Source organism: Hemicordylus capensis, chromosome 9, assembly GCF_027244095.1.
Source record: "Hemicordylus capensis ecotype Gifberg chromosome 9, rHemCap1.1.pri, whole genome shotgun sequence".
In the NCBI taxonomy this organism is placed as follows: Eukaryota; Metazoa; Chordata; class Lepidosauria; order Squamata; family Cordylidae; genus Hemicordylus; species Hemicordylus capensis.
The window spans coordinates 8,764,845-8,779,476 of NC_069665.1; the positions used below are offsets into that span (position 1 = coordinate 8,764,845).

The window sequence follows — 14,632 nt, forward strand, 5'->3', positions numbered from 1 at the left end:
TACAAAGCAGTTATCACTTTTATTGAATGCTAAACAGACCTATTATCCGCAGTGATTTAAATCCCCTTCCTAGTTCCAGCTATTTGTTAAAATATTTATAAAGTTTTGTGCCACATTTATTGAAAAGTTTAATACGGTTTTAAGAATATGAAAATTTCCCACTAATGGTCAGATACCAAATTCTGCTTAAACAAGAAGCACCTTAAAGATGGTACTCAATGAAGACCTTCAGTGACTTAATCTGGTTACCACGGGTGGGTGTCTTCTGTTATAATAGAGACAAGGAAACGTTGACCTAGTCATCGTACAGGAAGCATACACGGCCTAACATCCCAATGAAGCATGGATGTAAGGTGGTTCTCACAACTTATAGCTCCCTCAGCCCTCTTGCAGGTGTGCTGTTGCAGTGTGCTTCCAGAGAGCAAACAGCACTTGGAAGGCTTAGGCCTGTGGTGCAACAGCGCATGCGCAGCAGGAGGAGGGAAATGGTGGGCGGGCTCCCGGAACATCCCCACAGAGTCCCCTTTCATGCACACTTCATTAGTCAGGATGTTATCCGCTGACTAGATGCCGTTGTCAATAGATCACTTCATACAAGCCAATCTATCACTATGGCAAATGCTCTGTCATAGTTCAAGTTCTCTGAATTCTAGAGAACGTGGAGAGCAGATTCCATGCAGTGTGTGCTGTCTGCAGATTCCTTTTGATCCAGAGAAATAAAACAGTCATTTAATCCAGGGAGATATATAGTTATCCATTCCTTTGTCTGCTTTAAAAGTATCACTGGGCTGGAAGGCTTGGTGGAATTGCACCTTTTCTCTCTGTAATTTTAAAATAGTTCCGGGCTTTTTGGGTGATGCAGGTAAGTAATGGAGAAAGGGGAGCATCTGCTATCCCTAGAATGAGAGGAAAAACAATCAGAACGAACTTGATAGGATATGCATATGGTTTGTTATAGTCCTGTAAGCATATTTAGTATACACAAAGGGAGCATCCTGAGGCACTTGCCTTTTCCTTCTGTTTTTCCTACTACATACAGCTGTTGCTTTTCTATATTATATATTTGTACTTAGTTCTGGTAAGCCACCTAATGGCACAGTGGGGAAATGCTTGACAAACAAGCAGAAGGTTGCCGGTTCGAATTTCCGCTGGTACCATATCGGGCAGCAGCAATATAGGAAGGTGCTGAAAGGCAATGCATCATCTCATACTGCATGGGAGGAGGCAATGGTAAACCCTTCCTGTATTCTACCAAAGACAACCACAGGGCTTTACCTTACTTAATTCTGGCTTTTGACAATGGTCTATATCCTTCCCTGAACAGCAATAAACTGTATTATATGTATATTTAAAGTATTAATCAGTTCTCTAAGTATACCTGGCAGATCAGTGATCAGACTCTCTCTGTAGCTAGGAATTCGTAAACTTTTTCAAACTGCCTGAAAAAGAGCGCTGCATGATTGTCAGTTAGGTAAGATCACTGCATGAAAGCAGTGGAGGTCCACAAATCAAATCCAGCCTCTCAAGCCTTTCCATCAGCCCCTGACCCCAAGTACTCCCTCCCTCCCTGCAAATTGTTATGCACCTCAGTTGCTTTCTCCTAAACTGGGACACAGGCAAAGGACTCTTTAAGCCTTTTATCTCCACCTTGAACAACAATGGAAGCTTTGCAAGTGTGCTCCCTTGATGTGCTTCTGCGGCTACTCCCATGGGCCAAGCCCCCTTCCTTTGGCCACCAGCTTGTCACTTCCAAGTCAATTCAAGACACAGGAAAATGTGCAGTTGAAGTGACTGAAGCATGGGCTTGCCAGAGGATTTAACAATTAGGGGAACAAGAAGCTCTTTTGCCTGCATCTTGGCTTGTGGGGAAATGAGCCAATGGGAAGAGCCTGTCTTCCTCAATTCAAAATATTGCACTTGTTTCATTTTCAGCTGCTGATCAGGGCACTACATTTTATTTTGGTCTGATTAACAATTGTAATTAAAAGCCCCTAAGCCATACAACAGTTTGGGGCTTGACAGTGTAGTGTTGAAACTGACTCATGTACAAAGGCACATGAATTACAGTTTCTGTATCTTCCTTCACCTCACTTTCCCCAAAAGACCACCCAAAGCTTAGCTAACGTCAAATTCTACAGCATTTGCTTAAGGGCTTACTTACCAGCAGGAGCTAGAGATTTCAGTGCTTCTAAAAGATGAGGACTAGTAAACTTGACCATACATCTAAATGGTTCTTCATCATTCACGATGCCCTTTTCTGGGTCACGTTTTAACACTGTCTCAAGCTGTAAGCCAAAGGAATTCATGGGTGTAAAAAGTCTGTTCATGTTTTATTATAAAGGAAATCACTATTACAACTGAGATCCCAAAAATGATTCATTTTCTGTCAACATGAATATTTATTTTCACATTTATATCCCACTCTTTCTCCAAGGAGCCCAGAGAGCACATGGTTATTTTTATCCTCACAACCCTGTGAAGTAGGTTAGGCTGAGAGTTAAATGACTGTCCCAGAGTTACCCAATGAGTTTCATAGCTGAATGGGAATTTGAACTCAGGTCTCCCTGGTCCCAGTCCAGCACTCTAACCACTACACTACATATAACTTGTTCTATTCTAAGCCTTTGCTTAAGACACCATGCTGGCCTGTTAGGTCTCTGCATTGCTTAAATCAAAGGATTTAAGAACTACTCTTACCCACACCTCCTCTTAAAACCACTTTATGTATTTTCCTTATATTCAAGTGCTTACACCCTCGTCAGTGTTCCAGATTTTACAGTCTTCTGGGGGAGGTATCGTAGCGAGAGATGGATGGGTCAAATGAGGGAGTTTAGAGAATAAGCTATCTGTTTTGGTTAGATTTCCAGCTTTGGTTTTTCTGACTGGTTTTTCTGACTATCAGTTCATTGGGATTTAAAAGCACTGCTGCTGAATATCAGGTCAGTCACTGATAAATAATCTGCTATTCAGGATTAACCCTAGATGAGTGTACTGACATGTATGGAGTTCACCTCTTACAGTTGTGCCTGCTGGGTTTCTCAGTTCAGCTGCAGCCTAGGCTATCATCTTGCCAGATTTTTCCTTGGCATAGTATGTAGCTCGTGTTGGATCTTCTGGACAGGACAGGGATTCTGTTACTATACCACCCCCCTCACTGCCTCAAAGTGCATGAGCTATCTGTGAAGGAAATGGGGTGTGGTGGTGAAAGCCCTCAGGCCTAAGGACTTCAACATCTAAGTCTCTCAGCTGGGGAAGCTCAGAATGTCATGGCCTTTATGACAAACATGGACCAGTCTGAGAAGAAATCTGGTCCTACACTTGTGGAAAGTTACTCGATCTGGTGTTCTGAACTGTACAGGAGAAAGTTAATCTATGGACAGGGATTCAAAACAGTCCCATTGTCATGGTCAAATCAACCTCTGGTGAAGTGTAGTGGTACAATGTCCTCAAAACACCAGCAGGTGCAGTGTGCCCCTAGTTAAAATGGTCTGACCCTGGAGACTGATGGATGCAGCTGGTGTTTAGAGAGCTCTGGGGGATTTTCTTGCTGATATGGCTGGCAGTTCTGTTGCTGCCTTGGCCACTCTCTGGGATTAATAACTGACCTGGATAGTTGACATGATCACTCTTTAGTAGAGCCCATTCAACACTGTGATTCTCTAACAAATTAAACACAATGAAATGGTTGGGACAAAAGTTGGATGAACAATGGAGGAAAACCGAGGCTGAATTTGACTGAAGCTTAGTCAAAGCTCAATTCATGGTCTGCTCCATGGGTGGGGACAGCAAAGAAATTACACTTCACAGCTATCATTGCATCTGTACAATGCTGTACAAGTAAGCTTTGCTGAGAGGTGAAGGGCCTTTTACAGTTTGGCTTTCAAGGAAAGTTAAAGAAACCTTTGGTGTACCACTGTGACCAGTTGCAAAATATTTTGAAGTTAAAGCCTTCTGTGTTCACTCTAAAGTAAACTCTGCAGATCTAGTGTTAGTAATTCATGTGTATATGCTTATGCTTGTATAGATAACCTATCAGTTTGTGAAGCCTGAGTATGCAGACAGAATTTTTGGAGTGAGGACTATCATGTGTATGCTTGACCCTTGTCCTTCCTGACTCATTAGATCAGTCAGAGTGAGCTTGACTGATTGGGTTATAGAGCCTATCAATGTCTCTCTTGAGGGCAGGCAAGGTCCCCATGGGATAGAAGAAGCTGAGGTGGGAATCCACGTAAAGCTGCCTTCATTGGACCCAGAACACATGGAATCAGTCAATTGGACTTGGCCACCCTATGTATAACCTCTGCTAGAAGACAGACACAAAGAGGCCTATTGGTTTTCCTGGCCATCTCAACAGGATTCAATATCATTACTCATGATATCCTTCCTTCCATGACACCCAACAGGAATGAGACCTTCAAAGGATTGTTCTCCACTGGCTCTGGTTGTTCCAAGAAGCTTTAATCCAAAACGTGGTGCTCAGAGACTATTCTATTCCATGGCTTATGGGGTTCCACAAGATTCTATCTTCTCTTACGCCGCATTATCTACATGTAATTTTGACTACAGTACTGTCAGTGTGCTGATAATATGCAGCTCTACCTCATCTTTTCCTCTGATTCTAAGGAAACCATAAACGTCCTGGACCTGTATCTGAAGACAATTATGGACTGGATGTGTAAAGACAAATTGAAGATGTGACAAAGTGTTGTTGTTTGGATGGGTGTTCAACCGGCTTTGGATGGGTTTGCACTGCCCCCTTAAGTGTAGGATGCTGTTGCTGGATCAGTTACTACTATCACTACAACAAATATCTATATACTGCTCTTCAACCAAAGTTCTCAATAAGGTTTACATAGAAAAATTAATGATACATCATTAAGATGGTCCCCTGTCCCCAAAGGGCTCTTAATCTAAATAGAGTCATAATGCAGATACCAACATCAGCCACTGGAAGGATGCTGTGCTAGGGTTGGATGGGGCTAGTTGCTCTCCCCCTGTTAACTATGAGAATCATCACTTTAAAAGGCATCTCTTTGCTCATTTAGCAGGAGTTACTGCAGTTGGATGTTATTGCAGTTAGATGTTCCGGTGGCAGCAGTGGTTAGGATTGCTTTACCTTAGCGTAGGTTGGTTCTCCAAATGTCACCCTTCCTGGAGAAGACAAACCTGGTGTTGGTAGTTTATGTCTTGCTAACACCCAGATTTGACAACTATAATGTAATGCATTCTATGTGGGGCTGCCTTTGAAAAATGTTCAGAAAATTCAGTTTGGGTCCAAAATGTAGCTGACAGAGTTTTGAGGGAGGCGAAGCATTACAGCAGTCCTATACCATCTTCAGTGGTAACCGATTTATTTCCAAGCCCAATAAAGTGCTGTTTTTAACCACTGGGTCTTAAACTGCCTGGAACTAGGATGTCTCAAGGACCTTCCACTGATATATATATATATACGCCTGCCTTATTTATCAGTGGCATTAATAATATTAAAGACAACAACGTGAAGAATGCTTAACAGAAAAAAAAGAAGTCCAAGGGTGCCCCCTAGTGGTAGACAGGCATCAACGATTAACATCACCTCTCATTCATGCAGTAACCCACACAGCCCTCTGTGGCAATTTTTAATTTTTTTGTTGCTGTTGCAACTCAGTACATATTTCAGTTTATCTACTCACTGCTGTTAATGGCTGCAGCGACAGTTACACTAAAGTAGTTCCTGTTTCAGCACCCCCTCATTTCAGTTTGTTTATTACAACATAAGAAAAAGCTTTAAATTCCAAGACCATGATTCAACAGTCAACATGCATGAAATTTCACCATTCTATTCCCATGAGAGATTATGTACACGCAAAATCCGCACTGTGCACATGACATTTAAACACTCAATAAAAGAGACTGGGAAACCCCAGCATGCTCCGGATTCTGGACTGCACTCACAAAAGTTACATGTTGAAGAAATGTATCACTAGAGACACATTAGCAAAACTGAGAAGCAAACTCAATTGCATAAGTGCAATGAGAACTAGCAATAGCAATAGCAATAGCACTTACATTTATATACCGCTCTATAGCCAGAGCTCTCTAAGCGGTTTACAATGATTTAGCATATTGCCCCCAACATTTCTGGGTACTCATTTTACCGACCTCGGAAGGATGGAAGGCTGAGTCAACCTTGAGCCCCTGGTCAGGATCGAACTTGTAACCTTCTGGTTACAGGGCGGCAGTTTTACCACTGTGCCACCAGGGGCTCTTACTATGCATTAAACTGCTGATCTAACCCTATCTGGGAGGCAGTTTAAAGACATCTTACTTGATTAGTTCTATGGATTTTTAATCAATTATATCCACATATATTGGTATATGTTGCTTTAATTATGCCTGCACATGATTGCAAGAGGCATGATCTTAGAAGATGCCTATACCAGGGAGGAAGAGAACTACTTCTTAAGAGGCTATCTGCCACCAACTAATTTAAGAAGCAGCTTCATTATCATATGATTTTTAATCAATTAGCTAAATAAACATCAGTTCTAGAAAATGATAAAGAATTCAACATAATCTTCAAAAATAAAATGTGAGGAGAGTATTTTACATTTCGCATGTTAAAAGTCTATTACTTGTAATGCCAAAATAAGCATTCAATATGTTTACCTTGTATTGGGCAAACTCCAGTTTTGGCTGAGGAGCATGACCAAAGGCTTCTTGGTTAATTCTCTGAATTCTCTCCTTTTCATATTTATCTTCCTGAATTATCCTTGGATCCACTAGAGAATACAGAACCATATGAACTAGCATGTAAAATGTTGAATTATAGCCTTTTGAAATGGCACCCAGAAGTCAGTTCCAAAGATAAAGAAGCCATAACACAACTTAGGGTTAGGCATGCATGTTTAAGCCCACTGGTATCAGTGGGCGTACATATGCTTGACTCACTGCAACTCATTAACCACAGAGTAGTCTTCAAGTGAACAGACCAGCACCAGAGAATGCTTCCTTGCAGATGAAAATTTTATATAGCTGTTTGTCATATATGTATGTTGGGCGCTGCTTTGAGGCCCATGCTCAAATTTCGCTCTGTGCATGCACAGGGTATATGGGCAGCCTAATGAAAATGGGCACGGAATGAATGAATTTACCTTCAGAGATCATCAGAAGTACAAATAATAATATTTACATAGTTTTGATTTAAAGCAAGATAGTATAGATACCCCTTTCCGGAGAACGGTTTTTTTCTTGTAGAGGTCGTATGTGATGAGTTTGAAAGCTCTGGGAAAGTGGCTAAAAAAGACAAAATATCAGACTGTTTAGTGTATTTTCACTTTTATGAATGACTGCTGGAAATAATATTCAAACTCCATTAAGTATTTTTTAAGATATAGTTCAGAGTCAATCTTCCATTCTTTAAAAGCAGTAGGAAACTAGCAGATAGAGAAATGTAACCCTCAATCCTACACATACCTGGGAGTAAGCCTTGCTGAACACAGTGGGGTTTACTTCTGGGTTGCAAAGCAAATCAGTTGCAAAGCAAATCTCACTGTGCTGAACTGGTGTTTAGAAATGGAAAATCAATGTTCAGAAGGTATTCACACAGCGATTGTTGAGTAAGACCACCACAAAATTGTAAAGATTCAATGTACTATTCAGCTGTTGATTGAGAGCTGAGGAATGCCTCTAAAAAGCAGTAGGTGGGAAACTAATTATATCCATTGTTAAAGTTACCTTACAGAAAGACTGTTCAGCAGCTCTGTACTATTGTAATGTGATCTCTTGGAAGAAGCCAGTTCCCCCACCTGCTGGGAAGTTTAGAGGCAGGCCTAAAAATAAAATTAAAAAACCAAGGATTTGGCTTAGAATGGAGTAGTGAAGTAGCTCACCTGGCTATACCGCTTAAATAAGATCTCTTTAAGGGAGTCGAGACAACGGCTTCGGAGGGCCATTTCATTGATATCACTGTAACTGGCAGCAACCAACAGGGCCTTCAAATGAAAACAGAGATGGGTTTTTTTGACCATCCACCAATAGAATAATATTAAAGCTTTTATAAAATTAGGCTAGTATTTAGTATTTACATTCTTATAAAATACTTCAATATGTCCTTTTTTGGAATTATACTTCAATATGCCAGTCACCATATCTCAAAAAGGACATTATAGAACTGGAAAAGGTGCAGAAGAGGGCAACCAAGGTGTTCAGGGGCCTAGAGCACCTTTCTTATGAGGCAAGGCTACAACACCTGGGGCTTATTAGTTTAGAAAAAAGATGACTGTAGGGAGGCATGATAGGTCTATTAAATTATGCATGGGTCTATTAAATTATGCATGGAATGGAGAGAGAGAATCCCCCCCCCTCATAACACTAGAACCAGGAGTCATCCCATGAAACTGACAGGAATTTAGGACTGACAAAGGGAAGTACTTTTTCACACAATACACAATTAACCTACGGAGTTCTCTGACACAAGATCTGATGACAGTGACCACCCTGCATGGCTTTAAAAGGGACTTGGACAGATTCATGGAGGACAGGTCTCTCAATGGCTTCTAGTCTGATGGCTATAGGCCACCTCCAGACTCAGATGCAAGATGCCTCTCAATACCAGTTGCAGGGGAGCAACAGCAGGAGATGGGACATGTCTTCATCTCCTGCCTGTGGGCTTCCTAGAGGCATCTGGTAGGCCACTGTGTGAAACAGAACACTGGACTAGACGTGCCTTGGGCCTGATCCAGAAGGGCTGTTCTTCTGTAATATTTAAGCATATTTAGATTTTCAGATCATATAATGCTGCATAACAACAGGCCAACCAAACAAAAATTTTCACTGTGATTTTCTCTTTCTTTTAATAATCTAATATTAGAAATCACCTTGGAGATACCATAATAGAAATATTTAGAAGACAAAACATTTTTACCTGACAAAGTAGAGGTATGCAGCTCCTTAACATTGAGTTGGATATGAAGACATAAGGAGTCTGAGAGTGGTAAACAACGTAGGATGGCTTATATTGGTTTGGTTTTGTATACTGTGTTCCCCAAGCTATTCGAATCCATATTGCATTGTCTTCATATTCTTTAAAGCTGATAGTTACCTGATTTAAAGTTAAAACACAAGATTAAAATGTTGATGTTCTATCCGTGTTGTTATTAACTGCCTCTGACATGTTTTGCAACAGGAAAGCTGGGATGTCAAATTTGGAAATAAACAAACACTACAGTGTAAGTGACAAATGTAGAAATTGAAGGCAATGAGTGCATCACAGTTTAAAGGAATAAACAGAAGGACAGTTGACTCTTGCCTATGTATTACAAAGGAAAACATACATAATGCAAAACTGCACAGGTCCAATAGTATTCACAGCCTATACAAGGGAGAAGTATGAGCTGTGGCATATCTGGACATCTACCCCAACATAATGTCCAGTGTCTATTTTTTCAATAACTCAAATGGCTAGAGTGCTGCTGGAGGAAACCTCAGGAGTCGGGACAAATCTAAGCATAGGTTGGAGTCCATTTTAGGGTCAACCCTGCAGCAGTGACAGCCAGCAAGGAATGGAGATTTCTTGAGTGGCAAAATTGCTGTTACATTCTGCTTCTCAAATGATTGGGGAGGATCTAACAAGAGCTGCGTGGTTAAACTTGCTATCTTTTGCCTTTACTCATTCTGTCATATTCTTGATTGCTGGTCTGTCATATTCTTGATTGCTGGTCTGACTTCCTGCTGTTGTTAGCATATATTTCTTTTTAATTTTATAGTTGCTGTTAATGTTACACTGTGTTTGTAAACTGCCTTGAGATTATTAGCTGAAAGGTGACATATTAAATGGAAATAATGATTATGAGAAGAAAGAATGGGCAATCTTCCTTGTAATTTCAAACTGCTTTAGGGTTTGCATTATTTGTTGGATGGCATATTTGTCAAAACCTCATGATTTTAGAGAACCGTCACTCTCATATTTTTGTTTATTCTTACATTTTTCAGAGTTGACCGTAGACTTTTTTTAAATTTCTTTTTGAAATTTGCCAAGTCAAAAAGGTCATTTTCATCACCTGCCAACAAAATAAAACCTCTGTTAAAACACAATTCATGCATAGACAAAACTATACAATTTATTTGAATCAGGCTAAGATAGATAGCTTGACTTTGAAGGTTGTGTATTTGCTTTCATCATTTTCATATTTAGGAAGTAATTTATTGTCTTGGCAAACATATTTTACTCTGGGAAGGAAGAATGCTGTATCAATTAAGACTTTTTGAAAATGTCAGATTACCAGAATATACACGTATAATTCACAATATCATTTCACCCGTTATCTCCAGCAATTACCCTCAATACAGTTTATACAACAATAACTGAACTTCTGGGGAAAGATTTCCCAACCCTTTTCAAAATGTCAAAGAGATTCCAAGAAAAACAGCCCACAGCTTTGAGGTCATCCAGTAAATTGCATATTTTGTAAGATGGTTGTCAGGACGGTCGACTTTACAAGGTCCCTATGAAATAAACAAAATAATCCCATGGTACCCGACACATGGAAAATGATAAATAATACATATGATGATGATAAATATTTTAACTCACTGAATATCACATCTGATTGCAGATGAAGATATGAGAAGGCCTATAGATTAGAAATTATTAGCCTCCAATAGCAGAAGACGTAACTTTTCACAAAGAAATGTAATGATTACTCCAGCCAAGAGGAAAATATATACTACAAGCAAGTAAGTTCAAAGACAACAGCAGGGGAAACCATCCTACTAGAATAATAATAAAACATATTTTAAATATTTTTAGCTATATAGGAACAAACATGTTGTTGCTTATACTGTATACCTTTTTTTTTTTTTTAAAAAGGTCTGTGAATGCTTACCATCTTCTCTAGTCATCTGGTAAACAGTCCAAAGCTTTTTATCCCTAAAAGTGTGGTTGTCTGAGAAAATAAATAAATTGAAACAAATTCAGTCCTTATTTACACAATCAGGACTTGGAAATTGTTACTGTGGGATAAAACTCTTTTTTGCACAATTAAGAAATTCCAGAATACTTCAGCAATTCTCTCTTGCTGAGTAATTAACAATTTTGCTACACAAAGGATGGCCAACTTCCATATTCTTTGGAGCTGGTCTCAATGCTCCAGTCAGAATCTGATCCCATCAAGCATGGTCAGGTTCTATAATAATGCTGGTCTTAGCTAAGAGCTTTATCCTACCACCCATTACTTAAAAGGTGAGACTGTGTGAATTTATGTAAAGAAAATAAGAACATGAGAGTCAAGAATTAGAAGCATTAATCTCATCAAAAGGAAGTGCCGAGAGCTTACGCAATATATAACTCGTTTATTCTAAACAAAGAGGGTCCTCTTCACAGTAATCACAGCAACAGACTTAAGAACATTTTACTTACAAATTATGTCTAGATCTGCTGCATGCTTGATAGTTGCACAGTTTTCCTTCAAGACAACATGAACAATTTCTTAAGTATCACACAGATGTTTATACATGCATTAAATAGCTTTTAGGTCTTCAATAAGTTACATAGGGAAGGTCCTGCTGAAATTGACATATCTGCAAGCCTGTGATCCTAAGTGTATCAGATTTGAACTTGCTCCTGCCCTTGCAGAGGTTTCTTGCATAAACGGAAGCAGGGTTGTGCTTATAAAAGGATCCCTGGACATAGAAGAAGTCTCTGCAAGTGCAGGTGTAAGTCTGGATCCAAGCCATTGCTATAGATGCAGGAAAGATTCTTACATCTGAAGTAATACAAAAACAGTATATAATATTCGAATAATCACTATTACATTTTCAAAAAGATTTGAATATTTATTGTGTTTTAATATTTGTCCCAGTCTAGCTTCACCCACTCATAACTTGGGGGATATAATGTTACTGTTGAACTGTGGATTAGGTGCAGAAAAACTTTTTTTTAAAGCATTATCATCTGGGCTGGAACAGACTATTCCATTAGATAGCAATGTATATCAACTAGACAGCAATGCAATCTGTATTGTAGTATTAGGCTCAGGTAAGGTCAAGATTATCTAACTTGACTATATCATGGAAGAGGCAGAGAGTCAAACTGAACACTTATGTTACTATTAAAACAAATTTAAACCAGCACATGATTTTATACACACACACACACACACACACACACACACACACACACACCATCCTGCTGCTGTCACTCAAACATCAACAATCTAAAAGGTAATGCAGGGCATGACAGCATCATTTCATAGTAGCATTTTCTGATTTTAACACAGGTATGCATGCATTCAGATGCCTTGACCCTTGAAATTGAACACAGGCAGAGTGTGAGAGCTAAGAATGGAGAGCAGTCTACAGCCAACACCTATTTGACTTTCATTATCTTGATGCAGGATAATGCAATGGAATGTTGCAACATATTCTCTTTGACAGCACAAAAATGTAAAGAAAATGGCTACTGGCTTCCATGGGTTGTTAACGTGAGGTTATTTCCAAATTTACTGAAAAAGATAGTAACAAGACTACAATGTATTTTTATAACACACTATTTAATACTTTACTACATTAAAGCTCCAGAAAACCCTATAATAGGAGTAAATAAACATTCCTTTTTTTTTTTAAAGGAAGGAATGGGGTCAATATTGGGAATGGGGTCACACTAAGAGTAGTCTTAAACATAGGTTACCAGCAGTACTGTATTTATTTTTGCTTTGATCAATAAAGATAAACCCTAAATATCAATAAAAAGAGAGACTATGTCAGATGAATAAACCTTATGTTTCCAAGAGATGATAGCAAAACATTTGTACACATTTTACAAAGCTGATTTTAAGCTTACCTCACAAAGTTGAACTACCTCTTGGGACAAGTTTTCTTTTATCCGATGGATATTTAAAGACTGAAGCTGAGTCTCGGACAATAACCCCCATGTGGTCAGCATTTGTGTTATTTCTGAACGTGGGATTTTCAGGACCGTTCTCCTGATGTATTCAGCTACTGTTTCATCCATCACAAAGGAACTTCAAAATAAAATAAGGATTGTATCCTTTAAAGATCTGATGCTTTTTGGTGCCCATGGATTGCAAGATACAGCTCTATTAAACTGTTCCAAGGGAACAGTTACAGTACATTTACAAATACAGTCTGGTTCAGAGGAGACTGTGATGCAGAGGACAGTGTCAGTCTAAAACTGGGAGGAGGGCAGGGAGAGCTGGGTTCAAGATAGTGAAGCTCAGGATGGGCGACCCTGGACCAGCCACATTCTCTTAGCTTCACAGTTGTGAAGATTAAAAGGACAGGGAGAGACCAAGGTCTGGGCTAACATTCTTACTCAGCCACAAAGTGGGCTGTGGGTAACCCTGGACCAGCTACATTCAGCCTCACCTAATTCAGAGGATTGTTGTGAGGACTGAAAAGGGACGACAATATGAAATGGGGAACATCCAGCCTAAGCTAGCTACCCCGGCTAACTGAGGGAGTTAGGGTCCCAAAGAGGGATCTTTTAAAGTGGTGATTCTCTTCTATTTAGCAACTGGCCCTATCCAACACCAGCACAGCATATCTCCAGTGATGGTTATTGGTGTCTACCTTATATTGCCTTTTAGGCTGTGAGTCCTTTGGGGACAGGGAAGCATTTTATTTATTATTTTTCTACTGTGAGAACTCTTTGTTGAAAAATGATTCGTAAATATTTGTAGTAGCAATGTGGTGCAGTGGTTAGTGTTGGACCAGTGTTCCTTCTAAGGCATGCACACGCTCACAAGATTTTTTAAAAATATCAGCTCAGTTAATTCTTGATCCCGCTCAGGTTGAATCAGGAAGGTCCCACTCTGAATGCACGTATGCACTCACTGCCTTGATACTTTTGACCAGAACAAGACTCATTCCACACACAGGTGAGAAAGATTAGAGGGAACACTGTGTTGGACTAGGACCAGGGAGACCTGAGTTCAAATCCCCACTCAGCCATAAGATCAGCCCTGCTGGATCAAGCCCAAGAAGGCTCATCTAGTCCAGCATCCTGTTTCCCACAGTGGCCCACTAGATGCCTCTGGGAAGCCCACAGGCAAGAGCTTAGAGCATGTCCTCTCTCCTATGGCTAGTCCCCTGCAACTGGTATTTAGAGGCATCTTGCCTTGGAGGCTGGAGGTGGCCTCTGACTAGTAGCAGCAGGCCCTAAGAGTGACCCCATTTGGGAATATTTTAATGAAGTTCCTGTACCTGTGGATAAGACAGGCATGCATACACAGTGCATTTATCTAGACTGTGAATATGTTCCTGCCTTACATAAGAACAGCCCTGCTGGATCAGGCCCAAGGCCTATCTAATCCAGCATCCTGTTTCGCACGTAGCCCACCAGATGTCTCTGGGGAGCCAACAGGCAAGAGCTGAAGGCACGCCCTCTCTCTTGCTGCTGCTCCTCTGCAACTGCTGGGAGAGGCATCTTGCCTGAGGCTGAAGATGGCCTATAGCCACTAGTCTAGCAGCCACGGATAAACCTGTCCGCCATGCATTTGACTAACCCCTTTTAAAGCCATCCAAGCTAGTGGCCATCACCACATCCTGTGGCAGAGAATTCCATAGGTTAATTATGCGCTCTGTGAAAAAGTACTTCCTTTTGTTGGCCCTAAATTTCCTGGCCATCAGTTTT

The 14,632-nt window shown here is 40.2% G+C and overlaps 1 protein-coding gene across 2 annotated transcripts in view; it reads right to left on the bottom strand.

The window, feature by feature from the left end:
• Window positions 1-14,632, bottom strand: part of CENPN (centromere protein N) — a 16,719-nt gene continuing 2,087 nt past the window's right edge. Inside the window, exons 2-11 of one of the 2 annotated variants that reach the window (XM_053271434.1) lie at window positions 12,821-13,001; window positions 11,399-11,444; window positions 10,866-10,925; window positions 9,964-10,040; window positions 8,906-9,082; window positions 7,872-7,973; window positions 7,206-7,275; window positions 6,649-6,761; window positions 2,162-2,285; window positions 1-896 (exon numbers count right to left, since the gene is read on the bottom strand). In XM_053271434.1, coding sequence (XP_053127409.1) covers window positions 781-896; window positions 2,162-2,285; window positions 6,649-6,761; window positions 7,206-7,275; window positions 7,872-7,973; window positions 8,906-9,082; window positions 9,964-10,040; window positions 10,866-10,925; window positions 11,399-11,444; window positions 12,821-13,001 — 1,066 coding nt within the window. In that variant the 3' untranslated portion in view covers window positions 1-780. Of the gene's footprint in view, window positions 897-934; window positions 1,440-2,161; window positions 2,286-6,648; window positions 6,762-7,205; window positions 7,276-7,871; window positions 7,974-8,905; window positions 9,083-9,963; window positions 10,041-10,865; window positions 10,926-11,398; window positions 11,445-12,820; window positions 13,002-14,632 lie in introns of those variants that run through there. The other variant, XM_053271435.1, reaches the window with a different exon arrangement.